This window comes from Ambystoma mexicanum, chromosome 14 (assembly GCF_040938575.1).
Source record: "Ambystoma mexicanum isolate Mex_15411 chromosome 14, UKY_AmexF1_1, whole genome shotgun sequence".
NCBI lineage: Eukaryota > Metazoa > Chordata > Amphibia > Caudata > Ambystomatidae > Ambystoma > Ambystoma mexicanum.
The window spans coordinates 193,441,604-193,459,737 of record NC_090940.1 but is presented as its reverse complement, the minus strand read 5'-3'; the positions used below and the strand labels follow the sequence as shown (position 1 = coordinate 193,459,737).

Genomic DNA, 18,134 nt, shown 5'->3' with positions numbered 1-18,134 from the left:
GGAAGGTATACCGCCTTCTTCAGGACCCCAGGGAAAAGGAGTACTGTGGATGTGAAGAAACAAGCTATTAAAAGTTATAAAAAATGAGTAGCTAAACCACATACATCATTTTTTTAACAAAACACTTACTTGCATTTTCATAATAACAAACAACCATCATTTGGTGTTCAACATTCCCCTCCCCCTTATCCAATTCCTTTGTGTAGTCCGGTTGGCCTCTTCTCATCCCATCCCCTGCTCCCAGTAATCAGCATCTTCCAGTCCCTCATGGGAACAACATCAACCCTGTCATGCCTCCCTTCTCCTTCCCCAGCCCTTCACCCCCCACTCTCCCAGTACTAAGTATTCATGGTGGTCTCAGTTCATTCGATTTTGCTAGGTCATTCAGTAATTGGCTCCAATGTACAGTAACCTCTGACCACTCTGTGTCAATTCCTTTCCCCTGCAGTATCGTCAATTCAGCAATCCCCCATCTGCGGGCATCCGCTAGCCACCTGGATAGTGCCTGGGCCTGAGGTTGTTTCCACGCAATAGCCACTCATCGTTTAGCCAACAGTAATAGAAACTGTATCAATGTGTTCCGTGTTTTGTATTTCTTACCCCCTGGGATGGTCCCGCAGATGCATGTTTTTGGGTTGCACTCTTGTTTGGAGTCATTAGCCTATTCACTGCCTCCATTACCTTATTCCAGTAAACTGCAATAACCCTGCACTCCCACATCATTTGCCAGAATCCAGCTGGGCCCCTACCACATCTAGGGCATTCAGCCGATAGACTGTTGTTCATTGCCCTCAATCTGGTGGGGGTCACATATGTCCTGTGCATAATATTGAACTGGATCAACTGGAATCTAGCATTTCGCGAAACCTTTCGGCTGATTCCCATATTGCCTTCCATTCTTTGTCCAGGATCTGATGCCCCATATCCCTCTCTCATTTCTCCTTCACCTTCAATGGCGTTGTAGGTACCCCTTCTCGTAAGGGCATGAGATCCTAGCTGTGCCCCCCACTTGTTCTAACAGTAACCGAAGTAGCGGACTCGTTTCCGGTTCTTCCGGGATCCCGTCCCATAATTCTGCTACTCTACGGACTATTGCGCTGTACGCCAAAAACAAGCCCTTCAGGAGATCAAACTTTGTGGACCACTCAACAAAGGTTAATAATTTTCCCCCTTCAAACAAGTCACCTACCTTCTCAGACCCCTTTTCTTGAAGCCTTCGTACCCCTGCTCTCCCTATTGCAAGTCGCAATGTTCAGTCTTCCCTCCCAGGGCAGGTCCCCATCATAGAGCCCTCCCAGCCTTTTCTTCCAGACGTGTTTGTTCCATGTTTCCCTAACAGCCTACAAAACACAGTCGAAGACCCCTTGTTCCCCATTGGGTTCCACAGCAACTCGACACCCTTCTGATTTGGTGGAAGGTTCCCTAAAGCCCCCTCAAGGTTTTCCCCCCTGGCTTTCCCCATTCCAGCACTGACTGTAGCTGCGCTGCTATAAAATACTTCTCATAGTCTGGCCGGCCTAGGCACCTGCCTGTTATAGGTCTGCACAGTGTTGATAAGGACACCCTCCTTCTTTCCGTATTCCACAATAGTTCCCCACTTTACCATCTAACATTTTAAATAATATCTTTTTCACCACATATGGTATGTTGGTAAAGAAATAAAGCAGTCTCGGTAGAATCACCATTTTACATAGTGCCACTCTACCCATCAGGGAAAGTGGTAGGTCTTTCCAAAAAGTGTATTGATTCTCCTATCCTTGAGAGTGCCCTGCCGGTGTTGTGTGTGAAGGTTTCCTCCATGTCATGAAATATTTGGATACCTAGGCATTTAAATGATTTCACCTCCCATTTTATCCCTACCATCGCGAGGTCTTGAATATGACATTCCCGAAGGCCTCCTAAGGGGAACAGGATTGATTTTCCCTCATTGATGCGGAAGCCAGACATGTGACGGAAATTCTTTAAAATCTCCAGCAAAGCTGGTAGGTTCTCCCGCGGGCTAGAGACATATAAGAGGAGATCATCCGTGTATAATGATACTATATGTTGGACCCCTCCGACCCCTCTCCCCGGCTTTGTCATCTCCTGTCGTAGAAATTCTGCTAAGGGTTCCAGAGCGAGGGCAAAGAGTATTGGCGACGCCACACAACCCTGTTGGGTGCCTCTGCCTAGTTCCCATTTGTCAGATACCCAGTCATTCGTTCTCACCCTTGCCATTGGTTTGTTGTATAGTAGGGCCAGCCATCTACACATAATTTCCCCAAACCCAAACTCCTTCAACACTCGAAATAACCACTTCCACTACAGCAAATCAAACGCTTTCATGGCGTCAAAAGAGGTCAGGGCCTGTTTACGGGATTTGACATGATCCATGACGTGGTGGAGACAAGTAATATTAGCGGTTGTGTTTCTGCCCCAATAAATCCACATTGATCAGAGTGGACCAGTTTTGGAGACACTGTCGCCAATCTGGCTGTCAATATCTTACCCAAGAATTTCCCATCTACATTCAATAAAGATATGGCACGGTATGACATGCAGACTAGAGGGTCCTTCCCCTCCTTCAAAATCACAGTTATTATTGCCTCCCTCATTGAGCTGGGAGGCTAGGTGGGCTATACATTCTGAGTAAAATTCAATGGGCAATCCATCAATGCCTGGGGACGTGCCCTTCCTAATAGTACGTATTGCCCATCTGATGTCACCCTCCTCTATCGGGGCCTCTAGTTCTTCCTTCATGTCCTCCGCTAATTTTGCAACCAAATCATATCCATCAGGTCTTCCACGTCTACGTCCACATACCCATTTTCGCTTATATATAGATCCTCATAGAACTCCCTAAACACCCCATTAATCCGTTCCTGGGTACCCACTGTTTCCCCCCCGATTTAGATTTGATTTGAGTTATCCCCTTTCTGGGACCCTCCCTGTTTATCAAACAGGCCAGTAACTTCCCCGGCTTATCAGCTTCTCTGTGTAGTCAAGTGTCCCACTTGCTATTGTCGAAGTGCGCCAAGTCCCCCAGTCTTACGGTAAAGCTTGAGACTTAGTGGCAGTTTATCTCCCACCCCAGTGCCTCTCCCTGCCTCCTTATCCAATTCCGCCACTTGCCCTTCCAGTTGGCATAATGTTTCCTGCAATCTTTTTCTCATCCCCACCGTCGTGGAGGGACACAGCCCCCTTATATTTGACTTAAAGGCCTGCCAGAGCTTTCCCATTGTGACCACCAATCTCCCATTTTGTCCACCGATCCCTCGTTCAGTTCAAAATAAGTTTCAATGCCCTTGCGTAATTCGTTGGTAAACGCCCCATCCATTAATTTGTCTCTCTGTATTCGCCACAACCGACGTGGGGGACTCTTACCCCTTTCCATTAGTTTGACCACCAGGGGTGAGTGATCCGAGAGGGCACGCGCTAGGTATTCCAGATCCTCAAACCGCCAGTAGTGTTCCCTCCCTGTCAAGAAGAAGTCCAGACGTGAATATGACCCATCTACCCCAGAGTGGTATGAGAACCCTTTTTCGTCCCCATGTTTCTTCCTCCATATTTTTACCAGGTCGAGGTTCTCCATTATCTTGTGAAGGGATGCTGTCATGTGTTTTTTGCTGGGTCTACCATCTCCTGTCCCATCTATGTGTGTGTCTAGGTGGCAATTGAAGTCCCCCCCATAAGATAATTTCCCCTCTGTAAGCTCCCACCATGTGTAGGACCGACGGGAAGTATTCCTTATCATCCAGCTTTGTTGCATAAGAGTTCACAAGACATATCGGAAACCTTCCGATATACCTACCACCACCACTGTTCGCCCCACTTCGTCCTTCAACACCTTCTCCACCTGCAACAGCACCGTTCTCTCCACCCAAATCAACACTCCCCTAGCTTGGGTCCAGTAAGATGTACCAAACACTTGTCCCCCCCCCCCACCATAGTTTTCCCAGGGTCAGCAGGTCCCCCTTTCCCATGTGCGTTTCCTGTATCAGAGCCACTTGTATTCCATGACGTTTCAGAAATTCCCCCACCCTCTGCTTTTTTTGTCTGGATCCCAGCCCTCGAACATTCCAGGTACCGATTTTCAACCCGCCCTGTTCCCCTATTTGGTTAGACCATGAATGTGTCCCATCCTACTTCCCCGAGGTCTTATCCCCTCAACTTGTGGCCTCGTCCCCCTCTCGTGGTCCAATTCCCAGTATTGTACCTTACCGTGATTGGTCATTACCCCAGCCATTTTGTTTCCCTTAGCCTTACCCCAGACAACACCCATCCCCAACTTGGTGTCATCAACCCCAACTCTGCCCGACCCCCCATCCGAACTTCCCTCCAGCAACCCTTTTTCCACTCCCTCCCCCTCCCTCCCCATTTGTGTTCCATGGGTGTCTCCCGGTTGGGTACCATCCCACCTCTCCCATCACGTTGACCCCTCGACTAGCACTTCCGACCTCATCCCTTCTCCTTGTGGGTGGTAGCCAATGGCGTCGGTTAAATGGGGGGGGGGGGGGAGTTTCACCCTGCTCCCATCCCCACCCGTCTGGCTAGTACACCCGTCCTTCAATCCTCTCATTTACCCCCAGGTGACAACTCTGTAATGGTACCCCCCCTCACATGGTACAGTATTGCTCTCCATCTTCATTTCTTTGAATCGGGCTGCGCCACTTCCGAGCCTTCTCCATTTTGCGGTTCTCCACTTTGCGGCGAGGTGTCAAACCAGTCCCATACCTCTTTTGGGCAGGTAAAGAACCATGACTTCCCCCCTGATAACACTTCCAGCTTTGCCGGGAAGAACATCATGTACTTTAAATTCAGTTCTCGAAGTCTGCGTCTCACTGCGTCATATTTTCTTCTTTGCTGCTGTACCTCTAGTATAAAACCTGGGACAATGCACAGTTTTGAATTCCCAATTGCATAGAAACCAGTCTTACGGGCCTCCTGTAGTATGGCATCTCGCTCTCGAAAATTCATAATCCTGGCCACCATTACTCCCGGTGGGGGAAGGTGGGGTGTTCGACCCGGCACTCTGTGGACTCTTTCCACCGTGAAGAATTTGGACAGACCTTTAATTCCCAGCACTTTCAAGACCAGATTTTCCACAAACAGGTCCAGCGAGGCGCCTTCCTCTCTCTCCGGTACCCCGACCAGCCTGAAGTTGCACCTTCTAGAGCGACCCTCTGCGTCCTCTGCCCTTGCCTCCAGGGTCCTGGTTGTTTCCACCAGGCCAGCCACTTGGTTCTTGAGAGTCTGGATGTCTTCTTTCACTGTACTCTCTGTTCTACCTCAGTGACCCGTTCACATACCTTGTGGAGATCAGCTCTCACCAGGGAGACATCCACCCCCACCTCCTTAATGCTGCCTTCCAGGGAGGCTTTGGACGCCTGTATTGCTTCCATCAATGAGTCGAGGGTTACCCTTTCAAGGGTTACCTGCCGCTCCCTCCTCTGGGGACTGGTCCGGTCTTGCCTGTTTTTGCGATTTGTCCTTTGTTTCTGCGTATCTGTCCATCTTCTGTTGCCCCTTGACCATCTTGGCTGTAAGCTCTTAATAGGGGTATGCTCGTGCTATGTTTCCCGGCTTTACTCAAGCCTATGGGTCCCTACTCAGCTCTGTATTTCTTCTATCTGCTTCCGGTGACGCCACCCCCTGTGTACCTCTTGGTATTTCTGTCTGATGACCCAGGGATGATTGCAAAACAGCCCTTTACAGGCTCTGTGCAGCAGCGTTGGTTCACTTACTCCCACTCCTATGTTAATAGTCCCCAGCTCCTCGTCTGGGGGTGGATTGCGGCCCGTAGTTGGGAGTGGGGCTCTGGGAGCGTCTGTACTGCTCACTGCCTCTCTTCTTCCCCACTTAAGTAATATTGTTTTAGGCCGTTGGTTGCAAAAGTAGCAGCTGTGCCTCGCTATATCTCCAGGGGCCCCCACGGCCCCTCAGTTCACCATCGTTGTATCTTGTAGTGTGGTCCCTTCTCCCCCCAGTTAGCCTTTTCCTGGTTAGGTCACCCGTACCATTATTCCACTTCAATGAGGGATCGGGGGGAAATCACAGGGCCACATGAGAAATGGCCATCGTTACTCCCCTCACCTGCCTCGGGTGTCCGCTTGTCCCGTTGGCACAATTCTCCACATCTCCCCTGCCGTGTGCAGTTCACCCTGTTCTCATATGGCTCCTGCTCTCGAGGTCCCTGGCACTGGGAGCGTGGGTCGCAGCACTCCGACTCCCGTCCTGTTACACCTCCCTTATCCTCACCTCGTCGTTGCAGGGGGCTGCTGCGGCTCCCTCACACTGCGGTGTCCAATTTTTCCCAGTGGGGGAACAATCAGCGTTTATCGAGGCGTGGACGGGGGTATGTTTCAGCCCGAGAGACTCCTCTGATGTTTGGGGGCCACTTACTGCTTTTTTCACTGCTGCTGAGGGCGTTTCAGCATCTTCCCTAAGCCTCTGTGGTCGGATGCAGTTTCACTCCAGTCAGGTTCCTGCAATCCTCCCTCCGCTCCGTCACGGCACTACGACGGCCATTTTGGATGTAGTTCAGAGTTACTTACAGCTTCCTCTCCATTTCGTGTCTCGGGGCAAGGAGTCCTCTGACATCTCACACCAGCACACCATTCGTGGTCCTCAGTTCTCTTGTTGGAGTCACCTCATTCCAGATTCATTTACCGGGGTCTGAATAGCAGATTTCTGCAGGATTGAAGCCAGTAAAGCGGGAGCTCCGCAGAACTACATGCACGCCATTCATTGGCAAGCCACGCCCCCTCACCCATATACATTTATATAAAAAAAGGGTACATATAAAACATTAAAGGCCCACTAGGTGTACCATCACCAACAAAAGAAACATGCAAACACTTATAGCATGTAGCAGATGGTGCCTGATGCTAGATATGGACGTTTTGGTGGGTGGAAAGGTATACCGCCTTCTTCAGCAGCTCAGGCATATGGAGCACTATGGATGTGAAGAAACAAGCTATTAAAAGTTACAAAAAACGGGTAGCTAACCCATATAAATTTAAAATTAAAAGGGTACATATACAAAATGAAAGGCCCACTAGGTGTAACATCACCAACCGAAGAAACATGCAAACACTTATAGCATGGAGCTCCAAAACAAAACACTGTACGTACCTAAAGAAGGGGAGAATAGCACATTCCAAACCACCACATACCCCACACCTACACCAGGGGCACGTAAAATGTCCTCCTGTGGCAAGCCAGTGTTCTCCGGCATCTCTGTGTTCTGTGGTTCCTGCCCGGCCCATCTGCTTCGTGTTAGGCTCTGGTAAGGTAAACGCTGCCGCTTCACACCTGCCAATGCCCAGGAGCTTGCTCTGGCTTCTGGCGTTCTTGCAGCATGTCTTCCTTTGCAGTCAGCTTTCCTCTTCTTCCCTTCTGAGCCGGACGGCTTCACAGAGCTTACCGCAGCCTTGGTCTCCCGGTCCTCACCGAGAAAAGCAGCTCTCTCTATCCAGCAGCTCCCTCCAGTCAGCTGATGCTGCTGTTTAAATCTTCCAGTTATTGGTACGCGCGCCCAACAACTAGAGCGTAGCTTGAGTTCTTGGTCTGTTCCGCTCTGCATCACTCGGCTCCTCTTCATCGTCCTAGCATTCTTGCAGGTAGGGAAATGGAGGTCCATTATGGATGCTTTACAGGGAAAGTCCGGATGAGTGCCCTCAGCAGTCTTTAAGTGTAAGTCAGTGAATAACTTGTAAGCGAGGTCTGAGGAGATATTATCATGCGTTTTGGAGGGTAAATCAGATTGTGGTGGTTCACATATAGATCTTGTTAGAAGGTCTTCAGCACCTTTAGTAGGGGCATGAGGGGAGGGGGAACAATATGCCATTAAGGTATGGGGTATGGATGGGGCGTCCTCAAGAGAGGAAGAGGAATACCATGCCGTGTCCGATGGTTCCCTGCTACTCCCCCAGAGGTTGTCTTCCACCATGTGATCCTCCCTCATATAGCCGCTACCAGGGTCAGGATCAGGTAGCAGCTGTCATCCGCTGGCCACATGGGGAGAGGACACCGCCGGGAAAGGAGTGATGACACCATCGGATTTAGAACATCTCTCAACTCAGTATGTGTGGAGGCAGGTGCACAATTTGTTTGTGGACCAGTAGATCAAGTGTTTCTCATTTATAGAAATTACTTAGAGTTCTGCAGTCCCTGTCCGTTGGCCGCCCAAGTAATGTCCAATCTTTTGTTTGTGGAACCCCTCCATGGATTTTGATGTAACTCTGGTAAAGAGGCATGGGAAAGCGTCTCTAGAGGATCCCATGTATACCAATTTTCAGGTCTGTATCTGACAGGGGTGGTATCCCCTGACGCGCAGAGTCTCCTGACCTCTCCCTTCCCTAGCCCTTTAAATGGCACATCATCAGAAATCTTAATAAGGTACCCTACCAATCGCCCAAGCAGTTCATGACACACTACATTTTACTCTTCAGCACATTTCCACATAGAGTGGATCCTCTTCTACATTTAAAACCAGCTGTTGTAAGGACCTTTTTACTATAGTCCAGGTCAAATTGTCTCCCTTCTCACCTATTGAAAGCCTCAAAATTCAAGTATCAAATCTGTCACACCTTAATTTCTGTTACGTTAGATACATTAGTATGTGTGCTTCTGTCCACTTTCCTTACCCATGCTTGAATTATGATTTGGCTATTAGTAAGTCAAAAATATTGCACTGGAGTACAGCTTTAAGGCAGATGAATGTAAGGAGGGACACACAGGTTGTTGGTGTTTGTTTGGTTATTTACCCACCTACTGACTACCCATAGCCATTCTAACGCCTATGGCAATTCTCCACCCACTACGTGCCTCTCTGCACCCAAAAACACATTTTCCTGGCTCTATCACTCATTAAACTCTGACCTGTATGACGAATCCCAGGGTGTCGTCACTGCTTCTATGGGGGAAGTCCCTTCCCATGAGGCCAGGGAGGTGATGCCGCTACCCGATAATCCCCCTGGGGGTGGTACTCAGCAGGTGGATCTCATGGGGAGAGAATCCCCTAAGGGACAGGAACGACACATTGGGAGATACGCAGTATTATTCCTTTAAACCCCAACCTCACTCACCCTGTTACCCTGCACAAGACATAACCCCACACACTTCCTTGTATGTCTGTAGAGTAGACAAGGATCCCTCCCCACGAAGTACTGAGACAAGGAAGAGCAACAACCAACTGGTGAGGAGTGAAGACCTCACTACTGGGACGAGGCAGAGGCATGGCTCCATATGGCAGGTTCCGAAAAACCAAGATGCACAGACTAGATGCAATAGAACGCCTAATGCCGTTTGTCTGATAAAAAGGGAAGAAGGACTATGAAGAGAGAGAGGCCCTCCTAGAAGGAAGTGGAAGACTCAAATGCTGGCAGCTGTGCAGGAGGTGAGACATCGGCAGCATCAAGAACCGGGCGCTTCCATGCTGGGGAAGGCATCCCTAGAGGCTCCGTCGCAGACGAACGACCGCGAGCGGCAGAAGCCTGAGCTCCCATCCAGTCGGGAAGCCTGGAGAGTGCGAAGAAGCTGAGACATGCAGCTCACAGGCTGGGAGTCAGATTGGAGCCGCTGCAAGCCGTCAAAGCAGCAAAGGGAAGCCATGTAAGCCTGTAGCACTCGCAAGCAACAGAGAAGAACTGTTAAGCTCACCAAAGAGGTTGCGGAAACTGGGACAGTTAGCAGGAAGGCTAGAAGAAGGCAGCATAATGAATGCGAGTCTGGGACCCGCACACATTTACCGAATCACGGCCTCTAATCTAAGCCTCGGAGTCACAGTACTTGGCAGGAGAGTATACCAGGTTGGCTGTGGCCAACAGAGGAGTAGGAGTAGTAGTAATAGAAGTACAACAAAAAGACTATACCACATGAAGAGAGCCAAAGCAAGAATCATGTGCACAGCACCTGGCAAGAGAGTACAGCAGGTTGGCTGTGAGCAACGGAGGAGCAGTAGTAGTAGAAGAAACAAAACAAGAAGATCACAACTCAAAGGCAAGTTTGGGATTTCCACCCACATGAAAAGAGAGCCAAAGCAATCTTCATATGCACAGCACCTGGCAGAAGAATATACCAGGTTGGCTGGGACCAACAAAGTAGTAGTAGTCAAACAGGAAACCACGCAGTTTGAAAGTCCAGAGAAGGCAAACCCTGGAACAATAAAGAACCCTCATTGAGCATTTGGAGGGCACGATAATCTGTAAGTAAGGTTGTCCTTGGCAGCTAAAGACACTCATTGAACATTCAGAGGGCATGACAATCTGGAAATAAGGTTGTCCTTGGATACTATGCACCCTTATTGGACATTCGCAGGGCATGAGAACCTGGTAGTAAGGTTGTCCTTCCTTTTGGAGTTGATTTAATTGCACCATTTTGGAACTTTGTTTTCGCAAGTAGAAGAGAACTTTGATACTAAAGAAAGGCCCCCTTTGCACATTATTTTAAGTTCTTAGTGTGAGGGCTGGAAATAGGTTTATTGACACAATGGTGGACATGTTTATTTTGGACTATCCTGACGGACTCCTTACAATATAATTTCGAGGCAGGGAAACACATCTTAGCATTATGGTCAGGAAGGTACTTCTCCAACCCTTAATTTGCTTAATAAATGTCTCTGCCAACAATCTTATCGCATGTGTGTCAATCACCTCCTTCCACACCCTTACACCTGCCAGTGTTATTTCTAAGACACCTGCTGCTGAGAGTTAATTGCCTAATTCTAGCTTTAAATGCGCTACTGGTGAAATACAAATGTGCTACCCAGGTATTCCTTGCACCAACGTACTATTAAAAACAAGCATTGACAAAGTCAATAGTTTTGGCTTATTTCTAGGCATTTGTCAGGCACTGCTATCATATGCTCAGGTAATCACAGAATTTTCCAGCTGTTGTCGTCATATGGAGAGCTCGCAATTATGGCAGTGCATGGCGAATGCATATCCATGCCAATTAAAACGCCAAAATAATTGGCTTAGACAATGTTTGTTTTTCATTAATCCCAGCACTGGAATAGTTGTTTTGGGATACCTCTACCATTCTTTTTTCTAGTGTTTGTTGTTATTTTTCCACAATTGTACCACGATTTTAATTAACATTTCAGGTTTTTGTCTGGTCTAGAAAATTATATTCTTAATTTTGCAAGTGTCTCCAAAACACATCCCACTAACATGGAAGCAATCCAAGATGTTGTTTGAAAGTGTTTAGATTTTCCTCTGTTTGTAGTGAAATTCTAAGACTCTTCATAGTTGTCATTGTGTTTGATTGGTTCTATTGATGGTCCATGAGTCCCTTGCTTACCCTAGCACTTGACTGGACCCCTACATTATCCATAGTGGTGCTATCACCACGATTGATAAGACCCCACAGCAAGATAATGTTGAACTTCTGTGACTCTGTGCCCTGGCTTCTGTGTACAGGTGGGCTGGGTGCTTTAATCTCAATTACAATATCACCTGAAAGACCCATTGCGATTCCTAGGCTGGTAAACTAGTGCAATCACCCTTTCCTTGTGACCCTTTTTTATACAACTAGAGTCACCACCTTAGGTCTACTAGCTTACAGACTGCTATTTCTGTCCCACACCAAAACTCTAAAAAAGGGAGCGAGATACACCTCTGTGCCTGTTCACACCAGTGGCACTCTATGTCCCTGGCCGGAATGCTGCCAGTCAGGCAAAGGCTCACTTTTTCAGATCACGTCCTGTCTCTTCCTCTCTATGACCTGTGCTTGCCACAGTCATACTCACTGCAGCTAACATCACACAGGGGTCATCTTGGCTGCCCCTCCCTTTATCAAAAAGGCCTGAGGCCATCATTTTCCATCCATAGGGAGAGTCAAATTCCAGAGAATCTATTAACAACTGCCTTTTTGAACTAGAATGACTCATGCTGAATACACAGCTAGTTTTTGTAACTGGATCTTAAGTACGTTGCTATGGTATTTTCAGTTTCCCTCCAATCCTAGCCATCAAGGGGGATGTGGCCAGGCAACACAGGAATACACCACCATGTTTCTGTGCTGCCTAGCCAAACATCCATTGCATTATTTTAAAACAACTTTAGAAAATAATCTCAAGCCCTGACCACTCGGTGACCACTAGGTGACAATGTTCCCTCAAGTTGGTTTGCAAGAAGGCATTGAAATGTTGATGAAAACGTGAAAAAGGGTTAAAAAACATGACATTATTCAAAGAAGCAACAAAATAACTATTTACAAATAGTACTATACTTACTTCAGCTATATCTTTTATTAATTTACTGTCCACATCATATGTGTCAAGTCTCTGAAGATAAGGCATATGATACAAAACATGTGTGGTATAGTTGCAGAGTAGGCAGACCGGATTTGAGATATACTGAGGATCATTCAGCCCCAAATCCTTCAGATGAGGTAACCTAGCCAAATGTGTAAGTTCCTGAAACAAAGAGATGAATACAGTGAATCACAATGAAATCAAGACATGCACTATAACCAATCAAAATATCCCTGCTACCAATGACCCCAAAACAGCAAATTAGTATTTTGACAAAGTCCCTAATTTGATTATTGGGACTTCAAGCAGGGTTTCCAAGGGGGCCCTAATACTTCTCCAACATAGAGGATGATGGGCTTCATATGGTGTGGGAATAGTCTCCTTGTAGCCCCACTAAGCCCCCTCCACAGACCAGGAGATAGTAGCAGGACCAGCCACAGCAATCCCCCCTCCTTAGAAACTCCTAAGAGATACCCAGGCTCAAGAAAAGACAGTAACCATCTCTTTTTAGAAGGCCTTTGATCCTAGTACCAAGCCTCCCCTCCCTTTTCTAAAGCAACACCATAGCAATTTTGTCCTTTTATGAAATTGGAACTCTGAACGGTCCCACTGAAACGAAGTGCATTGTGTCAGAAATGACTGTTCAGAAGGTCTATTGAAAAGCGCCAGTGACATTCTGTTCTTGACTTTCTGCTTGCAAATTTGGGCATACTTAAAAGCAGCACTGCAAGCCACCTGCTCTTGCTGCCTTTGGGAAGGAAGGCAGAGCCCCTGATCATGTGACCGTGTCACATGATGTTGCAAGGAGGCTCTTATTCAGCACACAGCCACCCTTGCACCGTTAAGCCTTGGAGGCTTAAGGGCTGGAGCCACTGTTTAGCTGTGACCTGTGCCCCTGTCCCCCAGGTCAATTACGAACTTGCCGGACGACTGCCTACTGCTCAGAAGCAAATGTGTGAGTATCATAAAACACTACGAAACCACCAGACTGTTATCTTGGCTGTTCTTATTATCCTTACTGTTTAAGTCTACAGGGTGAGGGAGGAGAGTCGGACTCTGGCAACTCCTCAAGCTGTCAGGCGTTCCTTACCCTGTACCTGTGGACAACATAGTTATTATTGGGATATTTGCTGCTGCCGAGGAAATCTGATGCCTAAATTTGCCTAGATATCAGCACTCATCTTACATCAAGAAGTCGTCCTTCTTTTCTTTTCTTTTTAGATATACAAGTGGATGTTTCAGTATTCTACTGCAGCCACACACTCTCTTCTAGTGACTTGACTTAGCTATTCACTCCTACTCATTGCATTTTATTGGAAATAATTTGTTTCTACTTTTAACCTTACTGCTTATGAACTCTGCAATTTTCACATCTTGGTGATATACTGCCCCTGTTGGTTTGAGAATTGTTTTCCCTCTTTGTTTGTATCTTTGGTTCCACAGTTCTCTGTGTGGATCTCTATCAGGACGACACGTAAGGGTCTTAGGAGTCAATCAGCTATGGAGGCTACAGCTGATTCTTTGAAATCTGGTGAGGAGTTATATTCTCCAGAGTTCCTGTCTTCAAAACTCCCCTAAGGAAACCAATGCTCAGTATTTCCAAACCAAAATCTTATCTGGGCTCGCTGGGGGAACCGATTCCAGGGAAACAAATCTCCAACTATTTTGGGAAAAGGACAGCTACCAGTATATTCATTAAACCACCCCCCTCCCCCTTCGGCCCTTTCGGTGGTCACCCTAGATCCCCTGCATTTGGCAGAAGTAGTGAAAAGATTGGATACTGAGGTTGCTTCACACAATGATATTGATGATATTAGCATCATCGAGTGTGCAGACAAAGCAATTGCCGAGAGTGGGCTAGAATCTAGAACGATCGACAATAACAATGTAACCCAGCAGACATGTGATGTCTCATTTATGGGTTCCCCATCTGAACTCACACATTTTATCAATGAGTACACTGAAAAGCAAAACTGGTTGAGAGAAAGGGGTCTACTCCCAGAGTCGATAAAGGAACATCCCAGTGACTCTTTGTTGTATCATACTCTCAAGGAAGCTGATGAAAGGATAAGGTTTACCCAACCTACAGTTTCTGCCTTAAATATGGTGCTGAGTTCTTTTGTTAGTCTCTATGATAACATCTGGGCAGAGGTCAGATCCCATTCTCTCCTACTCTCGGAAATCTATGTCAGGCTAAAGGGGCATGATAGGCTTGAGGAGTTGGTGAAGATTATTAGGGAAGATAATTCTATAATAACTGAGCAACGCTCAGCCTCTCCCATGCCGTCACAGTCAAATCTTGCGGGCGGCCTCGGGTCTGGCAACGGTTAGCGCCCCGGAGGAAGTTTTATATAAGATGCCTATCCCAATTCCCTCTCTCCCCTCAGGGAGGGCCGTATCTGCTTCAGTTCCATCGATATTATTCCCGCAGAACGAGGAAGATGATGCTTTTATCCTAGGGGTAAAAGCAGCGCAAAACCAGGAGAAGGGCGCTACTAATAGAGATCTAATTAAATAGGCTACTGCAACTGAGGAAGCTGTAGACAGGTTGATTATTCATACTCCCAGTCTATCTGCTCCTACAGATGCACTTGATTCTAGTATATCTGAAGATCCCAAACGAGATAAGGGAGCGGACATTATCTCTATTCCAGGTTTCAAACTTCCGCAAATTTTGGAGAATGCTCATGTTATTATAGATCTGAAGAAATAAGATCTTACCTCTAAAGGCCCTGCCCCAGTAGGTATAAAACTATACAACAAATTAAGAAAACCAAAAACCAGAAAAATAACAAAAGTGAACTAATTCACCAATAGATTTTTCAAGAATTTGGTCTTGCCTACGCTCTCTTTACCCTCAGGTTCGACTGCTCCTCCTAAGGGGGTTTTGCCCTCTGGGGTGGTGGGGTACCTACCTCCATGGCCTCTAACACCAGTATCTCGGCTAGTGAGGTTAAATTATTCCCTTTGAAAACAGCTATATGTATTCAGACAGATCCTCTTGTAAATATCTCTGCTCCTGATGATAGCAATTGTCCTATGGCCTTGGGCCCTGCTATCTTTGCTCAAGGTATCTCTGTTCCCCTTATTTCTAATGACAACCTAGAGGTCTCTAACCCTGTAAAAAGTGGTCTGGGTACTTCTAACATTCAAAAAGAACATCCATCTGACACTTTCTCTCAGGGAATTTGCAATGTATTTCGCCTGTGAATCTGCCCTGTATCTCAAAGCCTATGGACTCTCTGGTTCCTATAACCACTGATACCCCGACTTTGGTTAATATTGACACAGCGAAACAACTTCTTTTGGATTTATATAGAGTGAAGTCCACCTCTCTGGTGGACGTCAACTGTATCCTGGGTATGGACCGGGCTAATGTTGCTGACACGTGCTCTCTTCACAGCTGGTCAATCAACTCTTCCCCTAGGTGTCCATATGAGCCTGCCTCGATCGGTTTTGGGGGACCGTACGGTGGGATTCAGGGCAGTGGAGGATCTCTACATCCCTAAAATCCCGGACTCCGCCCAAATAAAGTCTACTAATCTGAGCTCCTCTGGTAACCATGAAAGATTCCCGAAGGGTCCCCACTTAGTACAGAAAGGGACAATACTACAGAGTGCAAGGGGCCCTGAAACCCAAGATGATTTACTAAATCAATTCAGTAGGGATATTTCGGACTCCCTGCCTCAAATCTTGGGAAATAAACAACCCCTAGAGATCCTACAATTTTTAAGTCTCTGGGGAAGTGACATGCCTATATGTCTTAACCGAGAGAATATCCTGAAAATTCGACATAAAATTCCGACACTGTCTCTGGTCTCTAGCTATGATCTTGAAAGGATTTACTTTCCTCTTAAGGATCGTGCAGATCTCAGCAATAGTTTTGAAATCTAAGGTGGTGTTGGATTTGATAATGGGAGAAAAAGAGGGTTTTAAGGAGCTTGGCTTTGAAATAAAGTTGGTAAAACCAACTCAAATACCCAATATGCATGGAAGATCTGAGGCGTATAGGGGAAATCTGACTATGATTTACCACCCGGAAAGGCTCTCCCAACCCCAACTGAGGCATTTCCCGGACAGGAATCACGGAGACGCTCAAAATTGGGCCCAGGTTACCCCTGGTCTGTGGTACTCTCAGGCCGATTCATGGAATAATTAGCACGGCGCAAGTGGCCAAAAACGTGCGATTCGCAGTGGAATAGCGAAAATCGCAGTGCAAGTGCGAAATTCGCACGAAAAGCAGCACACATCGATTCATGGAAGGCCGTGCGCGAGAAAACCATCGGATGTGCGCTAAAAAAGTGCGCGGCGCACGTTGGCGCACAGGCCATCTAACTGCGTGCGCCAGGTCACAGCGAAAATCGCACAGGCCACAGCGAAAATCGCACATAGCGCGACACACACAACAAAAGTAGGCGGAACACGGGGCGTAACACTCGGAATGGGGAACAACTTGCCAAAATGTGGGCGTCACGGGGGAAGCACACGGTGCAAGTGCGCGGAACGCCCACACGCTCGCCTACAACACGTATTCATGGAATCGAATAGGGCAAAACACCGCACGGTCAAACCAGCGCACAGGCACAAACACGACCGCAACAAGAAAGCAGGCGGTTGCGTCTCTGCGCCTGTAATAAATGTGCGCCAAAAGGTGCGCCAACAAATAGCACCTATATACAGCTATGATGAATGTCCTATACTGTGGCCCTCCAGGACAAATGACGTGAAAAGGGGTACCCACAAACATGGACACCCGCTGACTGAAAAATAACGTGTGCGTGTATTTCGGGGTGCGCGGGAAGTTTCACACGCAATTTGGCAGGGTACGTGGATTTCAGGGGTGCGCGGGAGTTCCACGCGCGATTTGGCCGGGTACGTGCACAGGAATTTCCACATGCGATTTGGCTGGGTATGTGGATTTCAGGGGTGCGCGGGAAGTTTCACATGCGATTTGGCTGGGTACGTGGATTACAGGGGTGCGTGGAAAGTTTCACACACGATTTGGCAGGGTACGTGGATTTCAGGGGTGCGCAGGAAGTTCCACACGCGATTTGGCCGGGTACGTGCACAGGAATTTCCACACGCGATTTGGCTGGGTACGTGGATTTCAGGGGTGCGCGGGAAGTTTCACACGCGATTTGGCAGGGTACGTGCGTGGGAATTTCCACACGTGATTTGGTAGGGTACGTGGATTTCAGGGGTGCGCAGGAAGTTCCACACACGATTTCCACACACGATTTGGCCGGGTACGTGCGCGGGAAATTCTACACACGATTTGGCTGGGTGCTCCCAGGTATTCCCTGTACACCCTCCACGGCCCCTGCAGGCAGCCGACACCACAGGGGACTACCCTGCACACCTGCTCATGTCACCCAACACCCCCACCCCCCAGCACTGTGGGGCACCCTCCACCAGGCCCCCACTCATGTCTCCCTGCACCCCCAGCAGTGCAGGGGCAGCCTCCACCAGGCCCCCACTCATGTCCCCTATCACCCTCACCCCCCAGCCACCATGGGCAGCCTCCACCAGGCCCCCACTCATGTCTCCCACCACCCCCACCCCAGCAGTGCAGGGGCAGCCTCCACCAGGCCCCCACTCATGTATCCCTGCACCCCCACCCCCCAGCACTGTGGGGCACCTGCCAGCAGGCCCCCACTCATGTCTCCCACCCCCCCAGCACTGAGGGGCAGCCTCCACCAGGCCCCCACTCATGTCCCCTATCACCCCCACCCCCCAGCCACCATGGGCAGCCTCCACCAGGCCCCCACTCATGTCTCCCACCACCCCCACCCCCCAGCCACCAGAGGCAGCCTCCACCAGGCCCCCACTCATGTCTCCCTGCACCCCCACCCCCCAGAAGTGCAGGGGCAGCCTCCACCAGGCCCCCACTCATGTC

The 18,134-nt window shown here is 48.3% G+C and overlaps 1 protein-coding gene across 2 annotated transcripts in view; it reads right to left on the bottom strand.

Moving 5' to 3' along the window:
* The window catches only part of LRRC9 (leucine rich repeat containing 9), a 2,495,628-nt gene that overhangs the window by 1,959,814 nt on the left and 517,680 nt on the right, over window positions 1–18,134 (bottom strand). For both annotated transcript variants that reach the window (XM_069638901.1, XM_069638902.1), the window contains one exon: window positions 12,218–12,400. In XM_069638901.1, the coding sequence (XP_069495002.1) occupies window positions 12,218–12,400 (183 nt within the window). The remainder of the gene's footprint in view (window positions 1–12,217; window positions 12,401–18,134) is intronic.